The sequence below is a fragment of the Neodiprion pinetum genome, chromosome 5, assembly GCF_021155775.2.
Source record: "Neodiprion pinetum isolate iyNeoPine1 chromosome 5, iyNeoPine1.2, whole genome shotgun sequence".
NCBI classification, from domain to species: domain Eukaryota; kingdom Metazoa; phylum Arthropoda; class Insecta; order Hymenoptera; family Diprionidae; genus Neodiprion; species Neodiprion pinetum.
The window spans coordinates 5,294,448-5,312,240 of record NC_060236.1 but is presented as its reverse complement, the minus strand read 5'-3'; the positions used below and the strand labels follow the sequence as shown (position 1 = coordinate 5,312,240).

General features: G+C 38.6%; 3 protein-coding genes and 2 non-coding genes across 12 annotated transcripts in view; 1 reads left to right on the top strand and 4 right to left on the bottom strand.

Annotated features, from left to right (window-relative positions):
- The window catches only part of LOC124220185 (uncharacterized), a 164,578-nt gene extending 160,414 nt beyond the window's left edge, over positions 1-4,164 (bottom strand). For all 7 annotated transcript variants that reach the window (XM_069136557.1, XM_046628703.2, XM_046628704.2 and 4 more), the window contains exon 1: positions 3,385-4,164. In XM_069136557.1, coding sequence (XP_068992658.1) covers positions 3,385-3,425 — 41 coding nt within the window. In that variant the 5' untranslated portion in view covers positions 3,426-4,164. The remainder of the gene's footprint in view (positions 1-3,384) is intronic.
- A 4,290-nt stretch (positions 4,165-8,454) lies between these two features.
- TRNAV-UAC (transfer RNA valine (anticodon UAC)) lies at positions 8,455-8,527 on the bottom strand. The gene has a single exon. It is a non-coding gene; the product is annotated as a tRNA-Val (tRNA).
- A 1,245-nt stretch (positions 8,528-9,772) lies between these two features.
- Positions 9,773-15,179, top strand: LOC124219978 (tetraspanin-9-like). 2 transcript variants are annotated; one of them, XM_069136284.1, is made up of 5 exons: positions 9,773-10,051; positions 10,488-10,676; positions 11,198-11,359; positions 12,343-12,499; positions 13,200-13,305. In XM_069136284.1, exons 1-5 carry the CDS (start codon positions 9,944-9,946, stop codon positions 13,289-13,291), a joined length of 708 nt encoding a protein of 235 aa, XP_068992385.1. In that variant the 5' UTR covers positions 9,773-9,943; the 3' UTR covers positions 13,292-13,305. The 2 variants fall into 2 exon arrangements, with proteins under 2 accessions (XP_068992385.1, XP_046484229.1); XM_046628273.2 differs by having other exon boundaries at positions 9,776-10,051; positions 12,343-12,549; positions 13,200-15,179.
- Positions 12,231-12,302, bottom strand: TRNAD-GUC (transfer RNA aspartic acid (anticodon GUC)). The gene has a single exon. It is a non-coding gene; the product is annotated as a tRNA-Asp (tRNA).
- Positions 14,490-16,453, bottom strand: LOC124219095 (CD63 antigen). The gene is made up of 5 exons (XM_046626248.2): positions 16,222-16,453; positions 15,974-16,162; positions 15,718-15,882; positions 15,343-15,573; positions 14,490-15,265 (listed from the first exon to the last, which is right to left on the bottom strand). Exons 1-5 carry the CDS (start codon positions 16,282-16,284, stop codon positions 15,200-15,202), a joined length of 714 nt encoding a protein of 237 aa, XP_046482204.1. The 5' UTR covers positions 16,285-16,453; the 3' UTR covers positions 14,490-15,199.
- Positions 16,454-17,793: the final 1,340 nt, after the last annotated feature.

The window sequence follows — 17,793 nt, the reverse complement described above, 5'->3', positions numbered from 1 at the left end:
TCAATTCCCATACAATCTTACGCTCGATACTCTGGTCAAAAGATCAGATCAATTTCCGAACTTTTCGTCGATTCCCACGCCACAGGAAATTGGAACGACCGCGTCGAAGGTGATATGCAACTCTTCTCCGGAGTTCTCCTGAATTTGGCAGATCGGATCGGTTCCATCCGATTCACAACGTGGATCGATATTCTACTCGTCATCTATTTTTTACACTCGTACCGTTTTCGAGGCCAGCTGTTGTCCCAATTATTTCCTTCTCACCCACTTCTTGTATACTTGTACAATGAAAATAACTTAGTCTCACTCAGTCAATGTCACTCTGTCAAGTATCGTTATTTTCATTATCCAATATCACACGATTAAACTCTTCGTTTTATTTTCTCTACGTCTTTTATCGATTTACTCGATTCCGTAATTAGCTTCTCAAAATCCGTGCGAACAGAGCTAGTAGAAACAAAATTTCTAAACTAGACAAAAAATCTCGTATAAATAGCATCCAAATAGTAACGAGATTCATAACTACAACGACGTATTACGTCCTAATGTTTGTCTCTCTCTCTCTAATAAACGCTTTTCTCTCCCTCTCTCTCTCTCTCTGTCTGTCGTTTGCAACATTTCAGGTCGCGTAGGAGGTGATAAAATAGATCGTCAAGAGGCTGCGGTTACGGGGACAAATTTAGACCGAGTATCTCTGCTCGGCAATTTCCTGTAGGTAGATGTACAAAACACCTATAAACATATACACGCATATTTTGAGCGACTATCTTACGTTACGTCCGCTGGCTCTCGACGCAATTTTAAATCGTCTCTCCTTCCTCCTTGCGTTTATCATCGGTGTATACACACACGCGTGTATAGTATAATACAAACATCCGCAAGCGCAAAAACACCTGAGAATTAAACGAGTCGCAACGTTTGACGTATCAGAATTCGATCCTGAAATTACGTGTGTGTGCGTACGTACGTGTGCATTGCCACACGAACTCACCGTGCAGCGGCCTAACCGATTAGCCAACTCATTGTTGATTCATTCGAGCTCTCGATTCATTCATAGAAGCTTCTGACGCCCTCTCCTCTACCGGTAAAGTCAAACCATTCATAAAGTACAACCTGAGGCAAGAAGTAGCAACGGCAGCACGGCCAAAGAACGGATACTTGTATTAGATCTGTTGCACCGATTCGGCGAGCCGGACAATGTATGCGTGAATTTGATAAGGAATTTGAAAAAAATCAAGTTCCAGTCGAGAAAACTGTAAAAAAGAAGATTGTACCGATATGCTTATTTATATAAATAATATGTATATATTTTTTTGTCTCATCTGAACTTCGTTTTCGAATTATTATTGCAATTATATTGTATTACGAGACGAATGAAAAAATTGACAAGGCGTTAGATTTAATTTAATTATTCAATTTCTTCGTTTCTTGATTGTTGTAAAAATTTTCATTCTGCAATTTGGAACAGCGTGCAGCGAAAATTACTACAACGTATCGAAATATTTCGACGGTAAACATGCTGTACGTGTATGTGTGAGCGAGAACGATGACAATTATGTAAATATCAACGGACACTACGTAACGCTCGTCATCGAAACAATTTAAGTAACATTATACATACAGAGAAGCGGGTAAACCGCGTCTCTTGAAATGCGTTTTACACACAAGTTAGGTGTGTAACACAACAGGTTACACAATATCAATACACTGGACGCATGCCTGTGTGTAAAAGAAAAAGAAAATAATAATATTATACGATATGCGCTCTTCTGTCTTGTCCAGAACACCTGTCGCGTTTCGTCCCATCGCTCGGGGTAAAAAATAAAATAAAAATGTTAAATACCTGTTTTACGTTGTTGTTAGAATTCTCCAAGTATTTTATATTCACACGCTAGTCGCTAGTAAAAGTGGTTATAGTAAAAAGGAACGTCTGTAAAAGCCTGAATCGATCTGAAATACTATTAAAAAAGTTCGGACGAAACAGCTGAGCTGAGCAATAATTGATCGGATTCCAAATTTAAAATACAGGAAAGCAAAGTTAAGAGTCACGGGAACAGAGGAGTTCGATGATAACGTGTATTGAAATTGGAAAATGAGAAAGCATAATTATCGTGGCATTCGTCTTTTGAGCGAAAACGAAAGTACAGAGGAAACGATTCACGCACAACCTACTGATTACGAATTTTACCAATTTTTCATTCGCGAGCTTACGCATTTACGTATCGTACCAACTGACGCGTATTCGCGCGGCTGATTAAGAGGTTTAAAGAGACGAAAATTCCCGCTACGTGCTCGTGTCCTTACAATTTATACGAAACACTCGTAAAGGCTGAAGGGGAAGCCGGCTAAAGCTTTTAAGATCGGAGCTTGCGTAATTCGCGTTTCATTTTGCAAACTGACAAGGATCGCCGAATAATTTCTTCACAAAACCTTTAATCCCTTGCGGAATATATTCAACGCTGGATTACAGATATTTTCGAAGCTCGGAATTTGCAACTGTTGCAAGAAATAACGTGGAGAAAAAGCTCAATTAAAGACACGACGACTCGAATACAACAATCGTGATCCAACTTCATGCCGATCGAAAATCTCAAAGTGTAACGTCAAGTTGTCGAAGTCGCAAAAAGAGACTCGTGCGATTATAATCTGAATCTAAATCGAACCCGGCTCTTACAGGCATACGCATACATATATATATATATATACATGCATATACACATATATACATACATACAATATATGAGCCACGCTGCTGCGCCTACGTCGTGTATTATTTTCTCCATTTTTATTTCATTCGACACTCTTTCCGTCGTGTCGTAGTACGCAGCAGGCGATAAGCGCGGAGATAAGACGCGGCGTACTCGTACGAAAATACAGGTACAACACAAAAACACACACACACACACACATACGTTCTACATATATACGCGCAAATCAACTTTAGGCGCCGTACACCGTCTGAAACATATAATATACGACTCACCGAGTATCTAATTTTATTATCATTTTCATTCTCTCATTGTTGCTTCGATTTACACGCTTATTCTTCGATCCATATTTTCTCCTCGGTTGAATCAAGTTTGGAATGAACAAATAAGAGGAATAAATAAATCCCAGCTGCGTCATTTGCGTCCATAATTATATATATATTTGAAGAAAGGTTTTACGGTTGAAAATATATATATATATATATACATACATATACATATTCTTTTTTCTTTTTGCTCATTTCGTCAACGACTTAGATTAACACCGCTCGAATGTGTTTCCAAATCCGCGTTCACCGTTAACGTCGCTTACGAAAACGATATTGAAATCGATCGTACAGGATTGTGGAATAAGTGCCGTTTAAAAATTTCACGAAATTAATCGTGTCGAGCTCACCTCTTGGAGGGTTTCCATCGACGTTTCAGAACCCCCAGCATCGGGACGACGAGGAGGAAGAAAATGAGGAGGAAAAGGGTGACGAATAAAGTGGACGGGACGATCCTGCGACACCTGCGACGATGCGTAACTACTCAAAGCGATGATCACAGGAAGACGACGCCAAATCTCGCAGTTTCTCCTCAGCTTCCCTTACCCTTGATACTCGCTTCGGCCGAAACACCTTGCAATTTCACACTGTTCTACATTTTGAAGTTGCCCTTGCGGCCGCAGCCGCCGCTGCTGCTGCTGCTGCTTATTATTCTGCCGCACCGATTCTACGACGATCATAATCAAGCCGCACTCACGGGAGAAACAATTTATATTACAAGAATTATATTATCTCTTTCCGTCTTACCGCGATTGATTATTATTATTATTATTATTATTATTATTATTATTATTATTGATTATTATTATTGATTATTATTGTTCAAATTCTTACCCGTAAATCTCTCACCCCCGGGGGTGAATGGGAAAGAGGAAGTGGTCTAACATCGTCGCCGATTTATCGAAACGACTCGCATTCGTTTGATTTTTATGTTTTATTCGAGTCAATTTAAATTTTATTAATATCGCCGTACGTTGTCGTTGTTACGTTTATTGGTTTTATTTTTTTTTCTTTCTGCGAATAACTATTAATTACAAACGCCGCGACCGAAACGATCCGTCGAAGCCAGGAATCGTCGATCGCCGATCGCGAAGCTCCGCACCAGCTGCTCGCCGAGCTTGAACTAAACAGAGAAGGCAGAACCACGCGCTAGCCGCTCCTCCCGATACCGAGACTTTGCCCCCCCCCCCCCCCTCTCCACCCCCTCCCCTTTTACGCAGCGAATGCCAGCAGCACCGACCCAGTCGACGACGACGCCTGACGTCGAGACCTGATCCTCGTCGCGTCGCATTCGGCACGACGACGCGACGCCGCGCGGAGGAGTCGATCGATTTTTTCGCCACCCTTGCGGACCGATGACGAAATTAACACACTGACCGATTATTTGGACGAGGGATGGATTTGAGGAGGATTGCACGATTTAGAAAGCGACGCGATGTTTTTTTTGAAAAAGTTACGGATATCCCTTTAAATCAATTTTATGGCTCGATCTAACAATTCGACGCTGTTGCCAGGAAATTTAAATCGCGGAATTGCATTTTTTTTTAATTTTTACCGCTCACCCACATTTTAGGAATTCAATTCTACGTGGAAAGTATTATTCGAACAGAGTCGATGGTTCAGGCACTGAAGACGTGGTTGAAGCTGAATTGTTGTATGAAATCAACTGGTCGCGAAAGTTAATTCGCTTTACAAAAATCACCTGAATGTTGACAATTTATCGAAAGACAAATGTGTTAATATCGACGTGAGGAAAACTTCATATTAATTGTCATACTTGTGTTTGGAAATTGAATTTTCCAAAATCGATTAAAAATCTTTATTGCGACCCATGTTTCGTCCCGCGAAACTTGTCGTAAACAAATTATCCTTTCGCAATCCTAAAAATTTGTCATTTTTCATTTTCACAGAAATTTTTCCCAAGTTAAGTGTGATTTTATTCATCAGGTATATTTCCCGAAACACGGAAAAAACAATCGTTTTACAGAGAATTGCTTTCACACTTCCTAAGAAACGAAAAATATATTATCGTACTTGATTACCCGCATTTGTCGCAAGGTTTTTCCAACACCTGTAATTATACTTTTCAAAATTCGATTGATTCAATAGTCGATGCAAAGTAACGCGTCGAAACATACGCGTCGTGAATAAATTTCAATGTAAAACCGTGAGTAAAACGACTTTTTTTTTTTTTCTTTTTAAATCCTGCTTCCCGGTTCGCGAAGTTCGCGAAGACTGTCTTTAATTGCGATTAATGTATCGCCGATTTGCAAACCGGTTATAAACGAACTGCCCGTGCTGACTCAGGTGAAAATAATATACAGTAACGAACTTGGCAGTAATAAGGAGCGCTCGTGAAATTTGTTAAAATTTATTACCGGTCAGGGCAATCGTGGCTCGACGTGAACGATAACTAATATCGTTTTATGCCCAACAGGCTGAACTTCGGGTCAAATTCCCCCCCCCCCCCCCCCTCCCCCTCACCCTGCACGTTTTTGCAGATCCGACAAACGTAGGACCGAAAAATAAACGTCGTATACAAGGCACGAGATTAGGTATCGATAAACACTCGAGGGAGCAACGTTATTGTTCTTCGGCAGCTTTAACCATGGGGGCCCTTCGATCCAACGTTGAGGGAACGGTGCCCATACAGCCACGAGATGAAATTGATCGCTCTACGCGGGAGGTATCGACCGGTTATTTCTCTCTCTCTCTCTCTCTCTCTCTCTCTCTCTCTCTCTCTCTCTTTCTCACTCGGTATTCATGAGAAATTTCTAACCCTCCCGGTCTCGACCTACACGCAGCCCCATCGATGATTGCAATATGAAATTACCACCGTAACACCGATGACGATTATGACGACGCGTGTCTTGAATGGGTAATTCTTTTTCTTATCCCCACTCGATCATCGTGCCAACGGTTCTAGTTCCGAGCATTTTCATTTTCATCCACTTTCACAGTTTCACAATTTTATACATTTTCGAATGATTTTGTGCACAACAAACTTTGATGTGGATGCAATCTGACTTGAGAACGAAGCACCAAGCCTGTATCGAAATTTTTTTATTATATTTGGGGTTGTTTTATACACTCCTTAACTATGCATTAATTTTTTTTATTTTATTTTTACCGTATAGTAACGAAAAGGACGCAGGGTATAAAAATGTAGTTTGAACGAAAGATGAAAGGGTCATTAATTGTATTGAATTGGCAATAACGCTGAGATTTATTTTGTAGAGATTCAAAATTCAGAGACTCACAGTGTAGAAGAGTCAAAATATAGAAATACAAAATATTGGATCGTTTGAATTCCGACGATTCTATGTTTTGGCTTTCTATAATACTCGGAACTTTTTACATTTCGACTTTTTTATACTCCGATTTTTTAAGTCTTGATATTTTTAAAAACGTTATATTGCGTTTCTTTCATTTTCCGATCCTTTTTATATTTTCAGTCCTACAAAAACCGAAAAATATAATCCCAGATCAAAATGAGTTTTGTGGCTGTATCCATAAATTCTAATCAATGTTTTCATTCTTCTTGATAACCTAACTCGTACCACATTTTCTTGTAACTATTTGCACAGTCGGATATTGATGAAACAATAAATTGATACGAAGTTGTTATTTAATTAAAATAAAATGTAGTTCATTGGTAAAATAAATTCAATATTCCAACATCGAAAAAACGTAGCATCGTCAACTGTACAAATATTTTTCTTATAATTTGAACGATATTTATGAACCGTTATTTCGTACATAACGATGCCATTTCGTTAGAATTTTTCCCTAACCCCGAGGAACGAAATTTTTCTCACAATTAGCGCAATCGTACAGAGTCAATGATCGTTGAACTTGAATTTATTGCACGCGGATGAACTTGAACAGCAGGTTCGAGTTCCGGCTTCTTCTCCAGCACCCCAATCCGTGTTTTCTCTCGTTATTCTATATTATTAGCGTTCCGTTTGTCGAGTGGCGGCTGAGCGGGTGAATCGCAGAAGAATCCAAAGTATGAAAGAAAGAAGTCTTACAGACTTCTCACTTCTGGAACTCGAGAGATGCGGCTTGGAAATCGTCGAGTTTTTGAGAGTGGATACTCGACGGAGACGAGATGCTCTCAAGGCTTCTTCTTATCATACTTGACCCATATTTTCTCCGCATTTCCGTCGTTCGAAACTATACCTAAAATAGGAAATATACGTGCATAGTTGGAGGTATATGTTACATTACGTATAATAACGAAATTTCAGCAGCAATGGCAAAGAGCGCGCCTCGCGCTTCCGAGTTCAAAAGATTCGCGAAATAAATTACACTCTACCCGTACTTTTCTCCTCTACGTTTCTCGTTCAATTTAATCTGCGATTTTCAAACCTTCCGCGGCACAGCGGGTTGAAATTTCAAAATTTCAACGTCAGTCGGTCATGAGTTATGAGTGAAATTATCGAGTCTGACGTGACGAGGATTAATCACCGCTCTTCAAACTTCTTCTTTTCTTTTCTCTGCACTGATTCGTTGCTAAAATCCGCAAGCTTTGTTTCAGGCATTTGCGCGTGTTGTATCCTTTCAGTGCGCAAAAAATTAAACAGAAGAGAAAGGAAAGAACAAAAAATTAAAATTAAGAACAAAGATGCCGAGTATCACTGCAATGCAGAGGATTTTTTCAACTCGCCCGCAATCGAGTCGATATTCGTCAACGAATTCAGCGCCGATTCTGTTTTCTTCAGATTTTTGCAATTCATGCAGCATTTACTGGCGCACACTGACGATGACAGAAATTTTTAGTTTCGCGGTAGAAGTGCACGTAAGTTGCACCGCAGCCGAGGAACCAGATGGTCAAAAACCGCGGTGAGAAGAGAATGCGTGAAAGAACCGAGAAACTCCCGAGAAGAGGAGCAAAAAGAATGCGCCAAAAGAGATAGAAGGAAAGAAGAAAAAGAAATGAAACATCGCAGAAAAATGCGACCTGAAACTCTTAACACTACAGGACGAATAATAAGACGCCGGTACATCGATCCTTGAACCTGACGCGGATACCAATTTTCCGTGTTTCCTGTCGATCTTTTCCATATAACAAATTATTTCCTGCTTGATTTAAGTATTTAAAAAGCCGAAATGTCGAATGATACTTTTGATTTTTCGTACAACGACGTTACATCGAATCGTCAGGATTTTTGTTAGAAATTGTCATTTATGCCAAGCGGTTAAACGTAAATTTGTCATTGTCAAAAAGTATCGTCATTATACTTGCAAGTCGTGAAAGAGAATTTATTCTCTTTTTAATCTGCGACCAATTACTCGAATTTTGCGTTAATTAATTTGTCAGTTCCGAATTCGCTGTATTCGTTTTACAATTAGTACGATCGGGTAATCCTGCTTTTATTAATTTCCAAATTCCCAATTTTGGAAGTAAAAATTATGCGTGGTTCCGGCCGGGATCGAACCGGCGACCTTCTGCGTGTAAAGCAGACGTGATAACCGCTACACCACGGAACCCGCTTGAAAGCTCATATTTACAAAAAAATTTGTACAATTTTTTCATCTTCTGTCTCATCACGTAGAAAATTAGAACCCTCTGAATTCTCTTATTTTTCAATGGCAATAAATCGTCCTTTTGATCGGAACAAAAATTGTTTTCCATGCTTATCTCGCTCGGTAACGTATCTAACTAATTTTGATCGGTTAAGAAGGTTCCTTTCTTACCCTCTTCCGAGTTGTTATACGAGTTTCACGTCGACGACACGTAATCAATGTTCATGCAACAATTCACAGATGGCGACACGCTGCAAGGCACAAATTATCTTTTAAATTAAACATAAAAAAATAATTTATGATGACATTTTTTTTTTTTTTTTTTTAGGTAAATGTCTTTAGTATGGGATAGAATTCAGATTCATCGATTACTGAAATATTTGTTTTTCTTCTCTAATCAATTCAACACCGAACATACATTCGAATTTCAAAAAACTATATTATATGCATAATAAATCGAATTATCCCTAATTCAAAACGCGAGTGAGAATAATAATTTATAAAAATGTCATTCAGATAACCAAAAGGTAAAGTTTTCGGAAAAAAATTAGGACACTGATTATTTTGTAAGATCAAAAGAAAAAAAAAACCAAAAACTTGCGCATATAACGGAGACGGGAATTTCAAACCAACGTTTGTTTGTTTACGAATACGCTGACTCTATATTCTTTATTCAGCGACGAATATTTACAGATAATTAAATCAGATACAAGCGATCAGCGATTAATCATTAAACGTCAGAATTGGTCGTTGCACTGGAAGGTCTTAGTCATTGTCAGCTATTCGAATCTCGATAAGAAGTTATAAAATTCTGAGAACGGAAGTCTACCTCACTCGTCAACAAGAATCTAATCTCAATTGATTGTTTATTCATTCAAATTTAGCTGTGGAATATTTTCCCGAACAATCGAGAAGAGAAAGCTGTCCAAAAAGCCAGTGAAGGCAATTTATTGTATTAAAATACCGAAAATAGGAAAGTTTCTTACACAATGCAGACTTTATTTTTCAATAAAACAAACATATGCTTACACCGATTGAGAGTTTCTGAAAAACGTATATTAAATATCGAGAAATAAAATGAAAAAATGAAAAATGGGAAACGGTAAAAAAATTACTTGTCAACAAATTTTCGCTTCACAGAGATTGAAACGGCAGAGAATATAATGCTGATATCAGATGGCGATAGCGAGATATTGGCGATAGTGGGAGTTGAATGGCTGCGAGGCTGACGAGTTTGGTGACAGTGAGCGAAGAGTGAGTTGACAAGAGCGGTCAAATATCCGTCGGAAATTTATTCGTTGGTTAATAAACGTGCCAAAAACCGACTGCCGGACAGTGATAATCGACACCCTGAAAATCGTTAGGTTACAGTGGTTCGTAATGACGGATTCCGCCGTTGCGAAAACCGAGGAGCCCCATAAAATTCGAAACACGCTTAGACTTCAACCTATTCGATACCTAAATATTCTCTTCAGTATCATTCTGCCGGTGAGTTGAAAACAATATTTTTCCATTCCCTGGAACGATTTTTAATCTAAAAACGGTCTTTGTAATTTCCTGTCGCTTATAATTGGTTCGTTTAACGATAAACGACATTTTTCTTTCTTTCCCATCATTTGCAATTATCAGATTTAGGTGCGGCGTTGTGTTAATTGAATTGAAAATGAGAAAAAAAAAAATATATATATATATATATATATATATATATATGTAACAATATCGGCAGCTTGATTTATTCTTGATTTATTTATTTAACCCTTGGACCGTTGCAGGGATTTTAAATTTGACGCGATAACAACGATCGATGATCGGACAAATAGAAATGAAAGTAAACACTGTACTGGGATCGCAAATTCGTTTCACTTGTCTCGTGCAAATTATTATTGCTATAAACTGTATATATGCACAATTTTTGCTATGGCAGATTTATGGGGCCGGAATTTTGGTGATAACACTCGGCGTCAGGTACGAATTCTCCGGATATCTGGTCTACCTTCACTACTATCTGGAGACACCGATTTTGGTCCTGTTTCTAGGCTCCGTACTGTTAATCGGTATCGGATGCCTCGGTATTATTTCATCCGCGCAAAGTATCTACCAAGGAATTGTGACGGTAAGGAATTTTCAAACATTTTTTTTCTTCTTTCTGTTTCTCATTTTATCAGTCTCTGCAAGGGGCTTTTTATATATATATATTTTTTTTTCTTTTTTTTTTTTGTCTACTTCCTTGAGATTTTCCTTGTTTATGTAATACAAGTAGATGATAAAAGAACTCGGTACAGTTACAGCCTTTCGTCGCGTATGTATAATTTACATATATATGTATATATTTCTAAGCCACATTAGAAGTGATAGCAACAAAGTGTTTCCGGTAAATTTACGCACGTGAAAAATTGCTCCACTACATATCAATGTATGTTCGTATCATGTTTCTCCAGCAACGTTAATGTAATCAGTATCGATAGGAAAATTATCGGCAATGTTTACGCCGTTACACTTTAGCCTTGCGAAAATTTTTCAAATTTCGACCTTTTTTCCACGCTATTGTACGCATATAAAAACACAATAACTTGCACGCTTCAGGATTCCTCCTGAATTTAAATTATCGATACTCAATTTGGAACGTTTTTTCAGTTTGGCGTTCTGCTCTTCGGCTTGTTAATGATAATGTTGACCATGCTCGCCGTAGCTTTCGCTACTCTGAGCTCAGCGCGAAAATCCATTGAAGACATCCTCGAAGATCACATGGCGAATTACACCACTTACAGCTCTGACGTTGACTACCTTCAAGCGAATGTAAGTTTATCCAAAATCAGATCTTTTTTCTTTTTATTACTTCTTCCTTTTTGTTTTCAACTTTTAACACTAACTATCTGAATACGGTTAACATGTGTGTACATATTGAACAAGCAGATAACACATCGCGTACTATATCTTTTTACAATTGTAAAATTGTATGGATTATGAAGGATCTTAGCAAATCTCACTAATGCGAGTAATCAACGTCTATATCTCTCACAGTCGTGGAAATAAACATTGACTCAACGAGTTATTATATTCTTACGTACATACGGGACATTCCGTGTCAATTCGGTCAATGATTTTCCCTCGCCGTTTTTCATTTGCTTCAGGATTTTTCATAGGATTCTATGATCACAAAAAAGCACGTTTGAATTCCGTCAGATTTTTGTCCACAACAGCTAATTTTTTATGATTACTCAAACCTGTCTAAAAATGGGCATTTCTTTTAAATCTCAAAAGACTCTCTAGAAATCTTATTTTTCATTTCGATCATTATGATATCGACTCGTGATGAGGCGATTCATTTCAATTCCTTTTTTCGTTTTTTTTTCTCGCACTTTAAATATCTTGAACAAACAAAACACCACGTTTCAAGGTTCAAAAAATTTTCAATAAATTAGCAAAAATGTTGTATTCAATTTTGAATCTCTTGACGGTCGAGTTGCCGTGGAACGCCCCATACAGAGCTTGTATCGTCATCGTGATCCATGATAACCGCGGTATAACTCCACGCTCTAAACGATCTACGCTTTAAATTAATCACGTTATTTGCGATACGAAACTGAATCGAAAGATTATTTAACTGATTTCGTTGACGAACGCAATTTGGGTGAGAAATGCGGTTAAATTAGGAACAAAAAAAATCCTCCCCGGCGGGGAATCGAACCCCGGTCTCCCGCGTGACAGGCGGGGATACTTACCACTATACTACCGAGGACTTGAAAACCTATCGTGTCACTACGGTATTTTTCTTACAGCTAAATTGCTGCGGATTTGACGATTTTACGGAATGGAATTACACTTTGGGATACATTCCTGGTTCGTGCTGCGACTCTGATACCGTCTGTGAATTCGCCGATGTCAAAAGCCTCGATTTAGAAGGCTGCTATGACGCTCTAGAATATCTGGTTACATGTACGATTAACTTCTTTATGCTGGTTCTTGGAATACTCGCTTTAATCGAGGTATAATATACGTCAAAGTAAAAGTTCGAAGTTTATCAGGTGTGATGAAATGTCATTTAGTCAGGCCAGAAGCTGCTAATAATTATTCTCGGGCCACTGATTCTTCGATTTCGAAAGTTATGCGAATAGCTGAAAATTTCAAAACTTTGTCATTTCGACAGTTTTCAGTTTTCACTGGGTCGTTCAATTCCAAATTTTCTAAAATCTTAAACGTTTCGCTACTATCCATTCTTTGAAAAAATCGATGCTTGTAGATATAATTGTTTACTTAACAGAAAAGAAAAAAAAATCGACGCTTTCAATTTTGTTCCAATTTTGTTATAGAACATTTGATTAGTTCAATTAATATACAATCAACTAAAGTTTAATCAATTTATTTTCATCTATTTACGTAACAAAAAAAAAGTTCGTTATGATTCGTTAATTTTACTCTCAAATATAAAAGTGTCACATATTTTGTAATTTTTTTTTTCGGATTTATTCATTCCCATAATATTGTACAATAATCGAATATAATTAGCAGGTTTTTTTTCCCCCTCCAACATCTAAAACCTAAATCTCTGAGAGTATTTTTACCCCCGGCCTGAAATAAGCAATAGGGTAATATGTTCGAAATAAAAATTTCACGAATCACGTGATACTTATTTCAGGTCATCACAATCGCTCTGACGTATTTCTTAGCACGAGCAATCGGCGATCGTCGTCGAAGGGTCTTGCCGTCCCAAGAACCAGCCGAGAGTGAAACATTGGAGGTGGTAAACAACCCCTTGGCCGTGGGGAGAACCCTCCCCAGAGTAAAACCGATCTCAAAAAATATTCGTACCGGCAGTCCAAATCCGGAGAAAAGATTTAACCAGCAAGTCGGTCAACGCCCTTTCATAGAAAACTACCCCCGGCTTCCATCTCACAAAAACACCGGTTTTTATGCCAGGACAATCGTTCCTTCGGCTCCGCCGCAGCATCTCGTAGAACGACAGAATCCAAAAATTTTTTAAGGGGGGATTCATGTCGCGTTGATAATCTGCTCGGACATTTTCCAGAGAGGGAATGAATGCTAACAATTTCGTGAATTTAACAGAGGGGTAAATTTTTTTGAAACTTTATTGTTCGTTATAAAGTTTGCAAGACAATGTTGTATGTGAATTTTAAAAATAGCCAGTGCACCTTTGTGAAAGTCGAGACAACTTTTTGTACGTCGCTTTTATACGTGTGTATTTAAGCACGCGATGATAGATAAGAATATAACATGTTTTTAGGCGTTATCTAGGTCAGCAGAGTTTTAAATCAAGTAATTTTATTTTTTATTTTGTAACATTACCGCACGTCGATGTATTTACTAAGTTTTTTCCAATTTTCTTTCGCTGTAATAATTAAAATTTGATTGAAATATTCACCCGAGTAGATTCCGACTTCTCGGTAATTTTCATTTCTCCAGACAATGCGAAAATTTCACGAACGTTGATTAATTATCGAGCGTGGTGAATCACGATATTAACCACTCGCGTTACTCATAAGTCAATTAAACAAGTCACCGATTTTCTTCATTGATAATCGTGTCTAAAATAATATTCACAAAATAAGATTCTGACGGTAGGTGCACAGTTGACTGTCATTAACGCAGGAATTCGAAAACAATTTGCCGTCAGTTTCGTGTGAAATTTTTCAACAATTCACTATACGACAGTAATATAATTTACGTCATGAATAAATTAAAAGTTATTCGCAAAATTCGCGGGCTAAACTTTAATACATGCACGAAAATAAGAATCTGTCGGTAAATCGGAATAAAAAAGTTGAAAAAAATTATAACGTGACCAACGACAGTAACTGGATTCCAGATATGTTTTACCGCGATGCCTACGTGATCACAGAACTGTACGTATACATTTGTGAGTAGTAAAAAAAGAAAAAGGAAATTGCAGTATTGAGCGGTCGATTAATCATTGTACAAATTATACAGACTTATAATTATTATACTGGCTACACGTACACACATTGCCCTGGTAATTGTTTTTATACGTGTTCATATACGTCAGGATATATGTATATAGTATATCATAATCTATTTCTATGCGTATAATTGTATATCATATTATTTGAGATTAAGATTATTTATAGTGTATCGTAAAGGTAGGTAAGACGTATATTATGTTTATATATATTGTATATAACTAGTAAGGTAATTGTTATTTGGACATAATCGCATTGCTTTTAACAGATGATTATTACTTACCACGAAGTATAATTCAAAATCTAAAATGCACGAATGTATAGCGAAACTGTAACGATTACATAGTCTAAAATCTATACACGTCCATTACGAATTACATGTTGATTGTTAATCCAAAAGTATAATATAATATCTACAAACGATGATTTATTATTATATAGCCTTATAGCGTACATATTCTGCATGAGCGAAATCATGCATTGTACATTACAATTATTGAAGTGGACGACGTGGTGATAAAATTTTGGAAAAAGTAGAGATAAAATTAGAAAATCGACTAAAGATGGATATCGAGATTGAAATATTCAAAATCGATGTCGAAAAGAACGATATTGGGTAAATTTTGTAATTGAAGAATAGCGGGAACGAAAATGATAAACTTTGTATAAAATGAAAGTATCTAAATTATAAAAATTTTCTTCACTTCTCACCGCCCTCTCGCTTTATCGCATTAGCCAGAAAGCAAGCGAGAACCACGCCCGCGATCTGAAAAATTTACATCAGAAATGATTAAAATCATTTCGATCGATCGGCATGGATAGACCAAATCGATAAACGCTCACCTCGATAAACGCTATTCCTATCCCTACTCCGATCAGGATCTTTGCTCCATTCTGCACCCTGGACTCCAGTTCCATGTAACAACCCCTCCGGTAGACCTTGCTCTGACTGTTCATGATGCACTGGGTACTCGGACCGGAGTCCAGGTTGCAGCAGGACTCGGGCAGAGTGCCGCTTGGCAGGACATTCGCACGTTCCCAATCCTCCGGCCCATCGATGCCGCAACATTGCAGCTGTAAACAAATCGTAAGAACATGTAAAAAAAAGTCGAAGAGGTCCGTTAACGGCCTCTTTTTATTCATTTCCGTCCAGCACTCGCTTCTTTCACTTGTTATCTAACGATAATTTACTCCAAAGTGTCCTCAAGGATCACCGACCTTCTGCTGAACGTTGTTCCACGCCATCTTGTCAGCTTCCGTGTAGTTCGTCATGGTCGATCTGAGGGTCTCCTTCATCGCCATACTGAAGTCGTTACGGAATACAGCTGCCGCGATTCCAACCGCCAGTTCTATCGCGAATATGACAACCAAGGCGCCCGCGAACTGGAACAGAAATTCCCAACGATCAGCAACGGTCCCTTTATCAGGACCTCGTCACGACCCCGAACTTCGGGAATGTCGGCAAATCACTCACGGCTATCAGCAGGGTGTAATTCTCCTTTATGGCGCCGTAGCAGCCGAGGAACGCTATGAAAAAGACGATGGCTCCGGCGACTATGAGGACAACAGGCGGGGCGGTTATCCTTCCCTCCAAAAAGTGGCTGAACTCACCGACATCCGAGAGGACCAGGGCACCGGCGACTATGATGCCGATACCGGATACCTGCGACAGGAATCGGTGAAATACCTTTCTGAGGACCGAAGAACGGCTTGCGGACTCACGGCGAATATCAGGTTGAAAAAGAACAGAATGTATTTTATCAAGCTCATCCCGCAGGACTCCATGGCTGCGTCTCGGTGTCCTTCAACAGTGCAGTATTCGACAAAGTTGACGAAGAGGATTCACATGTGGTTCGGATTTAAGGATCCCGATCTGCGCAGTGATGAACGGGATCCACTACTGCGGGTGAGATGTGTTCGAGGCAAAGGTTCCGCCAACAATGCTTCGACGCTCTGCAGCGAAGGATCGAGTAGAAATTTTCGAGGCTATAAGGTGGCGGAAAAAACCGTTCGACCCAAACCTCGGTTAACGGCTTGAAACGCGCTCGGTCCAATTGGTCCCCCGAAGCAAAGGCGCGCGCGATTCTCAACCCTGATTGGATACCTTGGTACTACGACGTTGTGTTCGACACAGTTGCCATGGACACCGTGCGGTCAGTAGCGTTTCGTCAGGGGGTGAAACTCGCGACTGACACGAAAGGCGATCCCCGGCAACGCGCGTTTTTTCTTCCACTGAAAATCAATCGATTCCTCGGGAAATATGTTCGGCAAAGAATCGCGATCGAATCGTTAAAGTTGACAGATGACCGGAGACCTGCAATAGTCGGGAGATCGGGAGACGAAGACTGGACGACTTTTTGGCATTGGTGCACAATGTTGTGAAAATTTCTGTTTATATGTGTATATTTACTGACAAATTTATCGGAAGCGTTATTTGGATTCGGTGTTGCCAATTTACTGTACATGTAATAAGTCGTTTTACTATCAGTAACTAATAGCACTATTTAGTAACATTACCAAACATTAGTGCGATAGATCTCGTAAATTTGGATATCATTATTCGATTTGTAATCTGCAAATTTGAGACCGAAATTTTGAATTACAGTTTGTTTAATTCACTTTACGAATTTAGTAACTTTATGCTAAATTTATACTAAAATTGTTCGATGATTTATTTCATTGACTTTTCGTGAGCGCGAACGTCATTTTAATAACTTGTCGGTAACTGTACCCGATGAAAACGTATTTTAGATCGAATAGAAGAATTGCCGCATTATTTCTTCCTACCCGGGTTCGAACCCTGTTCGCTCGAAATGTTCGGACAAATAGTCGTACGCCCTACCTACTACGCCAAATTATCTTATGGGAATTGGAGACTTCAGTTGATTCGTAACGCAACGGACAATCAACACGGGCGCGACAAGCTATACAGTCAATGATAGCTCACGAATAAGATATCTTGAAAATTCCTACTCACAATACAATTTTGTACGAATTTACGAACCCAGTTACTAGCCAAATTCATGCGGTACGTTCAAAATTTTAGAATTCAATTTTAGGAAATTCGAAATCAGACTGCCTCGGAATTTTAAGTCCGTGTGAATAATTTTTGAATCTAGTTATTTGATATTCGAAATCATAGAGCAGATTTAATAGACTTGTACACGCATTCATTTCTTTTGCCACAATATATTTTTAATTTTAATAGACTCTGATCGAATTTCTTTGCATTTTTAGTAGATTCCAAACGGCGTACAGTAAATTTACAAATATAACAAAATTGCCACAACAATT

What these genes read in the sequence shown, in the direction of transcription:
- LOC124219978 (XM_046628273.2), top strand. Translation starts at nt 9,944, where the DNA reads ATGACGGATTCCGCCGTTGCGAAAACCGAGGAGCCCCATAAAATTCGA. An exon ending in TCTACCAAGGAATTGTGACG is followed by an intron (nt 10,677 to 11,197) that starts GTAAGGAATTTT and finishes ACGTTTTTTCAG; the next exon opens with TTTGGCGTTCTGCTCTTCGG. An exon ending in TTGACTACCTTCAAGCGAAT is followed by an intron (nt 11,360 to 12,342) that starts GTAAGTTTATCC and finishes TTTTTCTTACAG; the next exon opens with CTAAATTGCTGCGGATTTGA.
- LOC124219095 (XM_046626248.2), bottom strand. Translation starts at nt 16,284, where the DNA reads ATGGAGTCCTGCGGGATGAGCTTGATAAAATACATTCTGTTCTTTTTC. An exon ending in ATTACACCCTGCTGATAGCC is followed by an intron (nt 15,883 to 15,973) that starts GTGAGTGATTTG and finishes TTTCTGTTCCAG; the next exon opens with TTCGCGGGCGCCTTGGTTGT. An exon ending in GGAACAACGTTCAGCAGAAG is followed by an intron (nt 15,574 to 15,717) that starts GTCGGTGATCCT and finishes ATTTGTTTACAG; the next exon opens with CTGCAATGTTGCGGCATCGA.